General features: G+C 36.5%; 1 protein-coding gene across 1 annotated transcript; it reads left to right on the top strand.

The window, feature by feature from the left end:
• Positions 1 to 1,926: 1,926 nt before the first annotated feature.
• LOC144068273 (CD151 antigen-like) lies at positions 1,927 to 13,527 on the top strand. The gene is made up of 8 exons (XM_077592669.1): positions 1,927 to 2,085; positions 3,716 to 3,800; positions 5,639 to 5,830; positions 8,210 to 8,284; positions 11,330 to 11,434; positions 11,871 to 12,029; positions 12,152 to 12,238; positions 12,319 to 13,527. Exons 2-8 carry the CDS (start codon positions 3,717 to 3,719, stop codon positions 12,376 to 12,378), a joined length of 762 nt encoding a protein of 253 aa, XP_077448795.1. The 5' UTR covers positions 1,927 to 2,085; position 3,716; the 3' UTR covers positions 12,379 to 13,527.
• The last annotated feature ends 2,181 nt before the right edge of the window (positions 13,528 to 15,708 follow it).

The following is a 15,708-nucleotide window of genomic DNA, read 5'->3' as shown; positions in this document are numbered from 1 at the left end:
AAATAACAAAGTTATCAATTAAATGTTAACTATGTTCATTAGAAAAGTATTTTATGGTGAAATGTTTGTTTTTGTCATTGTTTTACTTTGATGGAGGAGGTATGTATTGCATTTATAAGTGACATTTCCAAACAAAAACGTATATTCAAGGTAACAATAATAATGTAGGTCACCAAAGTTTTTGAAATAGAGCTACTTGTTAGATCTTTAATTTGCCAAGGGATGCCAGTTTTTTAAAAATAGGTTTGATAATGTTCATTTTCCTGAATAACCTTCAGTTTCCAAAATATTGCTAAGATTTATTCATCTCATGTGGGAGTAGTTTTCCTCAATTTTCAATAATATGGGTGAATAAAAATCAAATATGTTTCAAATTCACCCTATTTTTTTCACTTGCGTACCAGAAATAATAACAATCCTTTAATCGCACAGGAACATAAATTTACATAACAGTCGAAACTTTATTTCTATAATTATAAGCAGATTTTCACTATTGTAGAGAATCCCATTTAAAGAAAGCACAAGGAAATCAAAATCTCTTCCATCGTGTACTATTTAGTTATTTTGTGAACATTTGCTCATCAATTTATTGATTAACTAGAAAATGTTATTTTTTTGGAGAAATTGCATAGGGGTGCTATGTTCTTGTTGTAGATTTTTTGTCATTTTCAGTTTATTTTGGGGCATTTCAAGGCCTTGTTGACTCATTGGCTACCATTGATGGAGTTAGACAACTAATCCATTGTGACAGGGAGGGGACGAATAAATGTATGTTCATTTTCCTTCTCTTAGTTAGAATGGATTGAACGTCATGAGCATTCACCGTCAAGCCCCCACAGTTTAAATGAAACAAATGTCTATGAGTGTCATGGCTTGCATTTTTGGTCACATCCTTTTTAATTTTGAGACTTCCTGCACATTTTGAGGTAGTCTGGGGTCATTCCTAGACTGGAGGTCTGGGACATACTGGGTCACTCACTCCCTGTTGATTTTAAAGCAGAAATTCCCAAGGATTTTGGCCCTTTTGGGGGGGTTACTTCCTGTTGATACCTTGTCATTTGCACCATTGGAAGAAAATGAAAGATTTTTGGTTAAATGATAAGAAAAGGTTAGTCATGTATAGTCCTTGGGGAATGCATCACAAACTCACAAACTGGAGATTATATTTTTTTCCTAATGCTTCATGGTACTGTTGCCACCTAGTGGCGAAAAAAGTGAACCACACAAATTCTACAAGCGTTGTGTGGTGAACAAGACAAAAAAAAACAAAATTTGAAACTGTGAGAGTGAAAGAACCACACTTTACATCAGTAGCAGCATAAAAAAATCGAATCTGCCAAATTATTTTAAAATATATATTTTTATTTGTTTTTTATTTGGGCGACTGATGAATTTGAGTGTTTTAAGAGAGAATATGAGTAAGAGGAACATGAAATAAGGCAAAATGTCACAGTATATTACAAAATGCGATAAGAAGCATTCATTTTGGCTGGGAGCCGCATGCGGCTCGAGAGCCGCGTGTTTGCCACTTCTGTACAAGAGGCTTTGATGTAATAATGATAATGATATATATATATATATATATATATATATATATATATATATATATATATATATATATATATATATATATATATATATATATATATATATATATATATATATATATATATATATATATATATATATATATATATATATATATATATTACTAGAAAATCCATCACATGTTGTACACCAGCAAGACAAGCACCAAAACTAAACTAAACCAGCAAGGTTAGTAATGTTTTTTTTTTTACATTTTAATATTACAGCAAAAATAAAAATCAAATAATTGCAATCCAGGTTTTGGGGGTTTGTGTTTATTTGGTATTTTGGTATTTAAATTAGCCCCGGGATAGGAAAATGACGCAGTATCCCGGAAGAGATCCTGGGGTGGAGTTTGTGTGGTCGCGACGGGAAAATAGTTAACCTTTATTCGACATTTTTGGGAAGTAAAGTACAAAAAGGGAATAGAAGACTTCAAAAAATAAAGGGTATAAAAGAGGATTCACGTTTTTCTCAAGACTTTCTCACAAATCACAGGTAAATCAGCGGACCGGACATTTCCTCACAGACACGGGCTACTCGATTCCCTACATTTCTCCATCTTTACCCCCTGTAGTAATTACACAAAAATGTCTATAAACGTTTTGAAACATTCATATTTGGCTGCACGATATAAAGGATTTGAGAATATATACTTGCTATTTCGTCGCAAATTTCGGATTCTTGGATTACCGTCAGATTAGTACTCTTATTAGCATTTTAGCTGAACTTTCTGATACTACAGTATGTTTTGGGTTACTTGAATAGCCAACTTTGGTCAGTGCACAATGTGGTTTCAATAGTAGAGAAAAAAAAATTCAAAAGCCAGTAAATAATAAAAATAAAAATACTATAATAATAATAATAATTCTAAATAAAATTAATTATAAAAAATGGAATTAGTAAAATATTTATAAGAAAATGTAACATTGAAAAAATAAAAAATAAAGATCTTATGTAAAATGAAGGTGGTCCATCGCTTTGGAGTGCATCATTTCATCGCTTCTAGACCTCTATTTTCCTTTTTTGCTAATTACAAAAAGTATATTCTGTGATTTGGGCTGACAGTGAATAAGTCAAAGTGATTATATATTTAAAAAAAATAGTATTCCACTTTCGTGACCACAGTCCATGAAATGTTTGATTGGTATAATATTATTTAAGATTTTTTAATTAAAATGTAGCATTATTATGTTTGTAAAGTTTATTAAATTGACTTTTTGCAGTATGCCTCTTGTTATATCATGAACTAATTGTCAAAAACATAAAATGGATGGAGAAGCAATGACTTCAATTGTTTGTCGCTTATATTTATGTTATAAGTGTGTGAACTCGATAAATAAAAGTATCCATTAGGAACGAGGCAGGGTTTTTGTCGTTGGATTATCGTCTATAATTTACCTTTTGTTTTGCATGGTCAGTTTAATAAAAAAGACAAACATGGCACTATCTTACTTGTTTTCTTACCATTAGTTCACTTAAATATTTGTTTAAATTGTTAAACAGCAATAGTTTTCAACATTTGTAATCTAAATCATATGCTTTGTCTTTCTAATTTCACTATGCTGGCAATGACTTGAAACAAACACTTGGCTTTCTTTACTCAGCTGTATCTTCTTTGAAACTAAATAACTGTGGAAAAACCCCATTAGATTTTGCTTGCATTTAATTTCCAGGCACATGCTAAGAGTGTCGATCATTCTCCAGCAGATTGGCAACAAATTGACGAACGTGCTCTCTCTGAATTGAGCAAACCAAATTTGCAAAGAGGAGGGGAAGAAAGTCAATAGGCAGCAGCCAGAGCAGGGCTAGTCTGATCTTGTGTAACAAATCAGCAAATACAAGGTGGGGTTAGGCCATCATGAATTCTCTAGACATTACCCTGAGTCAGTATTGAAAGACTATTCAGACTAATACACAAGAGTGCCAAACCATTTGCCCTGTTTAAATTATTATACACTTTGATTTCTGAGTCATGTATGCAACCACACAGTAAAGTGGTGAAGCTCTTTCACCGAAGCAACAATAATGAAAAATTTCTCCTGGTTTTGAGGCTCGCTTTATTCAAAGAACAAACCACATGTGCACAAATTTGACATTTATTGTAATATATTTTTTTATTGTTCAGAATGGGTTTACAAGAAGAGAAGAAAGAAACATGTGGCACCATCTGCCTGAAATACCTACTGATCACATTCAACTTCCTCTTTTGGGTAAGTTTGCGTGCAATTATTTCATGTCGGCATAATTGTCGTCTTTAAATTCGAACAATTAAAACATTTCATTTTGCCCTTTTATTTTAGTAATCAAATGCAGCAAAGCAACAACATTTTAAATAGTGCAAACTAACACTTATAGTGTTTTAAAAGCTTTCAAACTTGTTATTTATTAAACACATTTTTAAATGTGCCATCTGTATTTCTATCTGTTCATCTGTGCTTCTGATCATCCGTTTGTCTAACAGCTGTCGGAGTGTGAACTCGCCTGGGATTGGCTAAAATGATTCATTGATTGTGGTTCAAAATGTCAGTACACTTTGTAAACAAAGCATTTTTGGTAGGCTTTTTGTGAATGTTGAAAAAGTACTAATTGTTAATAATACCGATATTGTAAATTAATTTTAGTAAGTGCTTTTTGTTCAAAATGGTAATATTTTCTAATTATGATGTGATTAACTACAGAAGTAGCAGTTTATTAAAAATACAATATTTTGCGCTTAATGTAAATGCATTCAATTAACATGGAACATAGTTAGTAGATTCTTATGTTGTTGTGGTTTCATATATATATATATATATATATATATATATATATATATATATATATATATATATATATATATATATATATATATGTATATTTATATATATTTATACCGTATTTTCACACATAGAACGCACGGCCTGAAAGGGCTCTATGTATAGTCTATGTCATTTTGGGTGCAGAGAAGATGTCTTTGTTTATTCAACAAATAACATGCAATATCTCTATTTGTAATGTACTTGTTTCCATACCTCTGAGACGAACCAATACTCGAGTTACTACTTGTCATAGCCAGTTGGGGTCGCTGGATACTTTATTTTGAGGCCCTAGATCAGATTAGGCAATAGTGTATAGATATCATTTAATTTTGTGAGAACAAAGAGACACCACAATCCCCTAATTTGGCCTTTATTGTAAAGACTGATACACATATTCATCCTTCATTGTTGGTTTATAGTTCTTATTGCAAGTGGTTGGCGGCCAGTCAGAGGTTTCCCATTCTCTTGCACATATATAGTGAGCTCTGGGATAGGTTACATCTCAGCTGTGACCCGTGACTGTGTAAAATGGTGCCTATTGATTCATCATTTACTCTGTGAAATATGATTTTATTTTGTCTAATGGATTACCCCCTATTAAAATACCTAATTCAAAATTTCTCAGATGAATGTTCCATCAGAATATATCAACATATGGTAAAAAGTATTGTTCTTTTTATTATAAATTTGCATAACGGGTTAAATTAAAAAAATCAAATTCAACTTAACACATTAATGTACACTCATTTCTACAATTTTCCAATTTGCTAGGACACAGACTCAGGAGATGGCAAAAGATTTGACCAATGTGTCCCACATCACCAAACGATATTTATACCATTAATGTTTTGATACACTAGATATTTGCATAATGATCATTATATGTATTTGTGGGTAAACATTATGTTCAAAAGTAGCTCAGACCATGACTGTTGCATCGTAACGGATAACTACATGTTTTGGTTGATTGTTTTCTTGCACCCTGTTTTGTCAGTAATTCCTTGATGTCGTATTATAAAAGTCAATTGTTTACTTTCTAATGGTGAGAATATATTTGTGTGGAAGCTCCCATTAGCTGTCACTCACAGTGACAGCGACAGTCTATCACCTGAATTACAGCAATTCCTCAGCATAAGATGCATGTTTAGATGAATCCCGAGCATCTCAGTAAAAAGTCATTCATTTGTTGACTGTCAGTAGCGTCGGGCGCCTCCTCCTCTCGAGATCTGACTCATGTGTGCCTCTTTCAGCTTGCTGGGGGCGTTGTGATGGCTGTGGGTGTTTGGACTTTGGTTGAAAAGAGCGACTACATCAGCCTTCTCCCCTCGATGACATATGCTGCTTCTGCCTACATACTGGTCCTAGCTGGAGCCATTGTCATGGTAACAGGCGTTCTGGGATGCTGTGCCACCTTCAAGGAACAGAGGAGTCTACTGCGAGTGGTAAGAGACTGTGTCAGACATTCCACATTGTGCACTTGTATTGAACATCAATACCACAAGACTACCACGGTATCAACTCTTAAATCTAATGGAATGGAAGAAGCATTTCAATCATGAATTATATCCAATTCATCTGATAGGTTTTGTCGTCTATGTTTTCAGGGTTCTGCATCATGGTAACTTTGATGTTGCTTTAAAAAGCTAAATTTCAAGCCACATGAGTTTATGGGTAGGGGCCCGTTATCAGTGACAAAATTTAATATCACAGTGCAATTATATGCTGTGTATCAGCTCTCCCAGCTATCCTGGGAAAGCTTTTTTTTTACAAGATTCAGGGTACATGAATGGGAGACATTTAGAGAAATACAGTGGCCTGCAAATGTTTGAGTACTCTGTCTATACCCAAATCTAGTTTCGGACACTAAACCAGCCCAGCCCTCCTTACCTCAGCAGAGCTAGGAACATTGTCGGGGACCCATACCACCCTGGTCACAACCTGTTTCAGCTGCTGCCCTCCGGCAGATGCTATAGGTCTCGCAAAGTACGGACAAATAGGCTTTAGGGCAGTTTTTTTCCCCACATCCATCAGGACTGATTGATTTATTTTATATATATTTTTAAAACAAGCCCAAACAAACAGGGAATCCATGCTTAGAAACAGTTGTTAAATGGAATTTGAGTGTGGAGAAAACATTGCTAACATGACTTTGTTGCATAAACTGTAAAATAAGTCCACTAAGCTTGTGTATTTTCAAATGCCCCATTCTTCCTGAAGAGCTAAGATTAGGCTGATGAATCACTTTGATGGAATGAACTTGTCCACAAGGTGAGATGCTATCATGATTGTTAAAAAGGACAAACATCAGGGTGGAAAGAGCTGATTCATTGGGCTCCTGTGTTTGCCCAGAGTTCAAGCTGTCTTCTGAGGAGAACATGAGCAGCAGTGATTGTTGATATACAGTTGTATTATCTAAATGTCACAGGTTTGAGTCCTTACAAGACGACTCTTTCTCTTTACTGTAGAGCTGTAACACTTTCCGCTTTAAACCATAAATTATTTTTCCAAAGAAGAAAGATTTGATTTGTTCTTCTGACCCACAGGGTAGTAAACATTGTACACTCACCATCCAATGTTATGTTTATGAGAAAATAATACTGCTTTCTACCTGTGCTCCTTCCAGAGATGGCAAACTCCTGTTTGACCATCATTTATTTATATCTTATACCAGGGGTGCTCATTAAGTCGATCACCAAGGTGCTACTGGTAGCTTGCCTGAGAATAAGATTTGATCCAGTCTGTCGGATTCCTTTGGGCCTGAACAATGTCTCCTTTGTACCACGACATCGGAAAGTGCCCACCGCAAAACTCGCATTTTGTTTGAACATGCATCTGACACAATTAACAGTTGTTAAGGTCACATCAGGATCTAAGTGTGGTTCCAACAGCCTCGTCTAATCCTGTCACAGTTGCTTGTTAAGGCTTCCCTTTAATATCGAAAAGCTTCATTTTGGCACCCTTTGTTGGTAACCATGTTTCCGAGCTTCCCTCGCAGCGCGCTTAATATCTCTCCTAGGTGCTCTCTTTTGGTCATATTGCCGAATATAAATTGGATTTCCCCTTGGGTGATCGTAATCTATACAATTGCTTCAAGCTGAAGTCAATGTGAACGAGAGCTCAACTTTATAGCGGATGATTTATTGATGATAGGTTCCTCGTTTTACAGCCCATTTGCGGTGCACACTCGTGAGTTTTTGATCGCTTCTTTTTGAAGTGTTGGCACTCAGAAGAGTGTAACATATATTCTATTTCTATTTGTCTCAAAGAGACAAGTTAACATTGTGGCACTAATATAGGTGTGTGCGTGTGAACCACATAGTGCCTCTGAGTGACAGGAGTCTGAGGATGCACACATTCAGTTGGCTATAAAGGGGAAAACATATCTCCAAGTTGCAAATCTCCCTCATTCACAAACCTGTTTGTTGTAAGAGGAAGTAGCAATAACCTGCTTGAGGGGAAAAAAAGGGAGACAAAACTAAACAAATGTCGAAAAATTTGGTGTGATGTGGTAAAATCAGACAAAGATGGTAGGAAGTTGAAACGTAGGCCTGTGAGTCATTTTGGTACTTATTAATCTGTAACTTTAAGATGCCGTCAGACGCCACTGCAGCCAACAACACTTTCTCTGTCACACTTACTCATCTTTGGGTTCATTTTTTGAATGGGTTCTACAGTATATTATCAATATGTTCCAATTTGGCAATCTTCTAGTTTTTGCATTCATATTTCACAGACTGACCGCAGTCCCTTTTTTTCTAGGATCATCACCGAGCCTAAATAACAGTTGGCATAAAATATGTATTTTTTTTCTCTCTTTCCAGTATTTTGTCCTGCTGTTATGTATATTCCTGTTGGAGATCCTTGCTGGTGTCCTGGCTTATATTTACTATCGACAGGTAATGAAATACTGAAAAATATCAATCTAAACATGGTGGCTTCATTTGGATTTTGTTTTGTTTTATTCAAATAGTCCCACCAGTTTTTGGAACATGTCACCCAAAAAATGGACTTTATGAAGTAATGCATTAAAATGAGCATTAAATTGCTCATCCTGACAGGGCAGCCCAATTGCAGAAAGTAAATCCCAGCCTGTTCCAATATGTAAATAATTACAAACACATCAAACTGGAATTATTTACAGTAAAAACGAATTGGCAGAAATAGCAACAAAGACAAATACCAAAAGAGAAAATTCCTGCTCACTAGATGCTGAACACACTGCTGCTGTGCTTATTTGCTGTATTAAATGTGGACTGTAACAAAAGCTGACAGCCCTCTTCAGCACAGTTTATCATGACGCTCACTGCAGGTGTTTTTTCCTCATTCCATTCATATTGCATTAAGTTACCCGATATTATTCCCAACCTGGCAAATCTGAAGGCTTTAAAGGTTTTATGTGACTTTAAAAGGGCACATTATAAATTCTGTGTTTATGAACGTCTGGATACAACCACTGACATTTTTTCCTTTTCTCAAGTCAAATGTCATCCATGAAAACAAGTAGTTAAACGTCTCATGAAAAGGGTTTTCACAATCACTGACAGACTCGGTGAGGCTCATTTGGCGAGCTGTCGAGTGGCCTTCAATCATGTTAGTCTTGGATTGGATAACTTTATTCATCCCGTATTCGGGAAACTTCGTTGTCACAGTAGCAAGAGGGTGAGGATGCAGAAATAGGAAAGGCATTTTAGACATAAATAGATAGGTAATAAGTAAGTTAATAAACAAATACATGAATAAATATATAAACGTGTTGCTGAAATATATATATATATATATATACACACATAAAAGCACATATATACATACATACACATAGATGTACATGCATGCATACGGTAGGTCTTAACACTCAGCCATTTGTTTTGTTAAAAAGCCTGACAGCTGATGGGAGGAAGGATCTTCCTTTTTTCTTCTTTGATGTTTACGATTTGTTGGAAATAACAAGAGGATTTTATTGAAAAGGGGTTGTTTTCCTTCAACAAAAGTAACGTAGCATGCATAAATCCTTATATTATTTCCCATTAGCATAGCTTCCATTGACTACCATGTTCTCTAAACCTAGGTCTCTTTTAGTCCCTTCTTAAATATTTATTATTCCTAGATCTGAATCTTTTCCCATTCAATTTGAAATAAGACATGCTATTAGATGCTCCCTGGAGAACAGGCGTCTTTAAGCTTGACATTCTTCACTGTGTTGTCAACAAACACGTTAATGTCTTTTTTAGCGCATCGTTGTCCTTCCTGCCGCTTTGCATAAACCACACATGCTTGTGCACAGGCGATGTTTTACTCACCACCACCATCCATCATTGTCATAACTTATACTGCAGTCATAGTACCTCTATATAGGAGAATGAAGCATTGTGGGTGGATGTGGGTGATATTTCTAGCTTTAGTTCTCTTCTCTTTTACTTACATTAGCTGTACTCAACATGTCATCCTAAAGAAGGGCAGCTTTTCCACTATTTGACTCATAGAGGGGAGTAAAAACAAATTGAAATTACATTTAAACATGAATGCACATGTTATTGTGCCTTATTCAAAATTAAGATGCCAATGTTCACAAGGTGAAACTAATCTTAGGAGGCCTGTATAAAGGATTCATGGCTGTACAATGCTTCTCTAGTGAAGGTATTTGTTTTTTGCAATACACAACCTAGGACACCAGAGGCCAGCGCTTGCTTTTGGAAAAAGAATTCAGACAAAGATGTGACTGGCGTGTGCTTAAAGTTATTCGGGAGTATTCTGGGGACGCCAAATACCAGGTGTTCACTGTCTGGTCAGTTTCTCTACAAGAGGAGGGTCCAACTGATTATTTTAGTGTTAGACTGAATTAGAACTGATGATTTGTTGATATTGAATGTATTATTTTATAATTGGAATCAATTTCAATTGCACTTCAGTAAATGCCAAAATAAGAAAAAAGATCAATCAAGGCAAAAGAATTTAAGGACTGTGGATACTACATTGGACAGCATTTAACCCTTTATAAGGCAAGTGACAATTTATGGTCATTTAAAAAAACATAAGCTATTATTATATATGTATATTTTTAAATTACTAATCATTATTATTTTTTCATATTTCTTATAGCTATAAATAACTTTATAAATTTTTTACACTATAGGAAATCAAAACAAATACAAGGAGAAATGCACACTGGTTATGAATTCATGTAACACTTTATATTTTTTAAAATTGTATTTAACTCATTGTATGTCATTGATTGCAATAGATGTCCATTTCATTTAACTGACCATGTAAACTGGGATGACCCAGCGTTTATTCGCTCCTCCTAATGGATTGGAAGTCTAGGGCAGCCAGTGAGTTGATAGAGTGCTGGATAAGGGTTGAAAAAATATAGATCATCATTTGCGCATGAAGGGTTAATTGCTGTTTTCAACTGACTTCCTCAAGTGTGCACACCATTGGCTCTTTCCTTTTCTTTTTTTTATCCCCCCTTCCTCTCTAATATCACTCTGTCTTTTATATTTCCTCCCATCATTCATTCCCTTGATATTTCTGTCATGCTGTGATTTACAGTGGTTTCCCCACTGGCTTGTTGCCATAGAAACTGAGCCCCTTTAGACCTCCCCTACAACGCCACAGAGCGTTCAAGATAACAAAACATAACTATATATATATATATATATATATATATATATATATATATATATATATATATATATATATATATATATATATATATATATATATATATATATATATATATATATATTATGTATACATATACATATACCTATATATGTGTTTATGGTTTGAAATCCACCATGTGTATGATGACGACAGCGTACTAATCTCATCTCCGGAAAAATTAGAAGTTGCAACTAATTTGTTAACGTCAGCCGTGCATGACTGAGATGAATTATGTGGCTGCATTGCGAGTTGGATCTGCATTTATCTGTGTCTGTGGCCAGTTAAATGAGGAGCTGAAGCAGAACCTGAGGGAGACCATGATCCAGAAGTATGAACAGAAGACTCACGAGCACGTTACCAGTGCTGTGGATAAGCTGCAACAGGAGGTAAATGTGACCCAACTCCGGCACAAACTTTAAAATAAATCTAAGCTACACTCGTGAGATAAAGTAGCATGTTTTCGTATTAGATTTACAATACTTTTTTGTGGATCAATTTGCCATAAAAATGTCATGACTCCTGATAATGATGTTGTTAAATCCCGGAAATTTTCAGTAAAAACTGGCCAAAACATCAAATAAAGTAGATATATACAGGAGAGATATGATAGATTGTTTTTGTATCTCATTAATCATGTACTTTCATGCCCTTACACCTAGAAGCAAACTGGTAATATGTCAATTTGAGGTTTTGATCTCAGCGTTTCACTTTGAGGTGGTTTATTGGGCATCATTTTCAATCTACGGCTATCAGAAGTCTGCCGCCAAATCATTTTCGCCCTTAATATACGATTATGTATTCTGTGTCTGTCCCCTCCATCAGTTCAAGTGCTGTGGGAGCAACAATTCATCCGACTGGGAGGAGAGTGTCTGGATCCGTTCCGACGATGGAAATGGTAGGGTGGTGCCTGACAGCTGCTGTAAGACTCCATCTGAAAAGTGTGGACGTGGGGGGCACCCTTCCAACATCTACAAGGTTGAGGTTGGTCCGTGCCAGGTTCTGTTAGGCCCTGTGCCTTTATTCATCTAAATTCTAAACATAATATCTGTTTGCACTTGTGCATTAGTGCTCGCAAGCATAAGGATGTGAGTTCTTCCATTTAGGGTGGCTGTATATCAAAACTGGAGAAATTCATTCAGGACCACCTGAAAATCATTGGTGCAGTGGGCATTGGGATTGCCTGTGTACAGGTAAGATTAATCACGCTTTACAAGTGTAAATTAACAAATTTAGTAATTCTTTTCTTTTGCCATCGCTGTTGAATATGCAGATCATAGGGATGGTGTTCACATGCTGCCTATACCGACGTCTCAAATCAGAGCCGTACTAATGAAGAAAAAAAAGATGGAGAATGTCACTTTTCTCATTCATCACTTATTCTCCCGTGGAGGGATTAAAGGACACATCTGAGTTTTTATCATGGTCAGATGGGGAAAGAAATGTCGCATACTGTAATTAGGCATTAGAATTAGAGTCATAATTATACTACTGCACTGATGGGGGAAAAGCTAGATTTGATAAACTGAAATATTAGTTATGCATATTTAATTTAGAGAGGGATACCCTCTGTGGGAATTTAAGGTCAAATCTAAGTCATTTCTTTGTTTTATAATGTTCCTGTGCTGGCTATATTTGAACTTCCCTTCCCCAGCACACCAGCTACTGGTTTTAACAAAACCACTCCACCTGCTGAACTTGTTTTCATGTTAACTAAACACTCACATATTTTAAACACTATTGTTTTCATGTTAACTAAACACTCACTTATTTTATACACTGTATTGTTTTCATGTTAACTAAACACTCACGTATTTTAAACATGGTGGCCTTGTAAATTCTCATATTTTGTAAATGCCTATTTTCTGTAACACTTGGGTTTCTGACCTTTGAGCGATTGCTGCAGCTGAGGCTTTATTGCCGAATTTATCTTCAAATTGTGATGTGCCACTGTTAGATCGGGCTCTTATCCCCCAGTGTGTTGGCAAGGACACTTTCATTTGCCAGACTGACACTACAACGACTACACTTTTCTCACCAGCATAACTGCACCATCACTGTATTAACACAATAGTGCCAGAATTTTTTTTTAAACAATTTCAATTTAGTAGAATGTACAAGGCTGATGTAATATAATGTGTAATGCCTCTCCTGCTTTTTGCTGAAGGGAAACTTCCTGATTTTATATTTTAATGTATTTTTTATTGTTCCACTGATGCCAAAAATAGACAATGACTGACCTCTCTGTGCATCTACTGTATCCTCACCAAATGCTATTTCAAACCAGATTCATTTTTATTGAATGTTTTAAATTCAGCTTTTCTACATCAGTACGTCTCTTCTGATCAATATTTGTCAACACACTAATCAGGATCTACTGTTGACATTCTTTTGCATCAATAATCTCCAAACATTCCTACATTGATTACAAATGTCCTCTGTCTTGGCCACATTCAGTTTGAATAAATATCCATCAAAATTACATGATTTCTTTCTCCCGTTTATTTTTTCTTTTTGATTTAAAATAAGAAAATAGCAGGTCTAACCCTGGACAAAAGAATCAATACTGCCTGGGGGAGCATGAAACAGTGCAGTGTCCTTCAGCAGCTCAGGAAATCCCTTAACTAAACACACCAAAATGTCTTTAGATCTGCCTGTCTGTAAGCAGTGGACCCTACATGATTGGCACAGGCTTAAGGATACATTAGTCTATTAATCAATTCCCTAATGTCACCTGTGCAGCAGTGCACATTGTGAGCTGCTGCCCCAAGAGTATTATGTATATATCACGGCGGCTACCATGGCTCTGGGTTCACCACATTCTGTCGTTGAGACCTCTTTTTAAAGCCGAGTGTGTGTCAGCATTGTTACTGCGGCTGCAGCAGTGCTAAAGTGCTAACACGGGGAGGCGGCACCCTCCACACTTTTGTCATCTCAACAGCTGGTGAGTCTGTGCAAAATCACCCAAAGGCTTTTCAGGATTACCTCTGTTCCAATTTCAGTTATTTCCTGATAAAAGCAGAAAAGAAATTTACTCGTATAAATTCCAAGTGACGTGTAAAAGTGGTTTCAACCTAAATGTTTGAAGTTGTTTTGTCTGCAATGCTTTTCAGCTACCCTGTCAGAAGTCTGATTTCACCCTTTGCAGACAGTGAGATAATTAGCTTTGACTATTGTATTTTGAAAATAAAAAAATAATCTAAGTTTGCATGTTTTCCCTAGGCTTGCGTGGGTTTTCCCCAGGATTTCGCTTTCCTCCCTTATCCCCAAAACATACAGGATAGGCTGGTTAAACACTCTAAATTGCTCGTAGCTACATGAATGGCTGTCCGTCTCCTTGTGTTCTGCGATTGGTTGACCACCGATTCAGGCTGTCCCCCATCTGGTTCCTGTATTTAGCTGGGATAGGCTCCAGCACCCCCCACGACTCTTATGAGGATAAACCGTTCTGAAAATTAATGAATATCTGTTTGTGAACACATTTAACTCGGGGCAAATAAGCAATTCAAAAACCCCTATCCCAATTGCAGGGTGCATTTTGCACACCCCGTGAAACTTGAGTCCTAATACAAAAAGAGCAGGTGTTTTTCTGTTGATGGCAGGAGCTATCAGCTCAAGTACTTCTCAAAATTGTAATTTAGCAGCGTGCTTGCAACTAGAAAACATCTGCGGAACACAGGTTGCGCGCCCTCCCTTTGACTTTGCTTGTTGTCTAATTCTGACTCGGAATAAATGCCGCAAGCCTTTGAACAACAAGTGCTCCTCAACTAATGTTACCTGCTGATGAAAGCCATTACTCTCCCTGGCCTATCTTGCTCTGTAGGCTCAGCAGGATGCGGACTGTTTGAGCTGAGACTTGTTTGCTGTGACGGCTAACACATTGGCCAACAATATGTTAATAATGCCGGCCTATGACATTTCAAAAGAGTCTTTCCAATACGGTCTATGCAGTTGTCTGCTCGCTGCACGTCATTCAATGTATAAGAGGTACACTATTTTGAGATAGTGGACTGTTTTGTACCCTTCACCTTCCTCAATGCACTGTATTTTCCTGGAAGATGATTGGATTTCTGCATGCTTGCATGACAAATGGGCAACAGGAATCTTTGTACATGGTTGGTTGTGTACAGCTGCTGACAGGAGAAGTAAAGTATAGGTGTTTGTTCGTCCAATGACCTGTGGGAGAGCAAAACCCAAAATACTGTGTCTATATAATGTGTCATGAAAAGGTTTGGGCATAAACCTTTATTGCCCCTGTATACTATTACTGCCACGATAGTGTGGTATTGGGTTCAAGATCATTGCTCCTTAGCCGCTTCATAGCAGTTCCATTTTTTGTGATTTCGTTCATGATTTTATTTATGATGGGAAGGACCTCGGGAAACGTGGGGGAAACTTCTCCCGATTACCTCAGCAATCATTTTATGTTATTGCTGGAAATGAGCTAAGTGAAACTAATTTGCTGAATCAAACAGCTCTGGGGTCCAGGGTTCAAATGTTTGCATGTTTTCCCGGTGGGTTTTCTCCGGGTACTCCGGTTTCCTCCCACATTAGAAAAAAATGTGTGGTAGGCTGATTGGACACTCTAAATTGCCCTTAGGTACGAGTGTGAGAGTGAATGGTTGTCTGTCTCCTCGTGACCTGCGATTGGCTGGCTACCAAT

The sequence above is a fragment of the Stigmatopora argus genome, chromosome 2, assembly GCF_051989625.1.
Source record: "Stigmatopora argus isolate UIUO_Sarg chromosome 2, RoL_Sarg_1.0, whole genome shotgun sequence".
Lineage (NCBI taxonomy): Eukaryota > Metazoa > Chordata > Actinopteri > Syngnathiformes > Syngnathidae > Stigmatopora > Stigmatopora argus.
Note: the sequence above shows the minus strand (reverse complement) of the source record. Positions and strands in the feature narration are given on the sequence as shown.

Bases quoted from the DNA above. Each gene is read 5' to 3' on its own strand.
- LOC144068273 (XM_077592669.1), top strand. From the start codon at position 3,717: ATGGGTTTACAAGAAGAGAAGAAAGAAACATGTGGCACCATCTGCCTG. The intron at 8,285-11,329 runs GTAATGAAATAC...GTCTGTGGCCAG, and splicing joins CTTATATTTACTATCGACAG to TTAAATGAGGAGCTGAAGCA. The intron at 11,435-11,870 runs GTAAATGTGACC...CCCCTCCATCAG, and splicing joins TGGATAAGCTGCAACAGGAG to TTCAAGTGCTGTGGGAGCAA.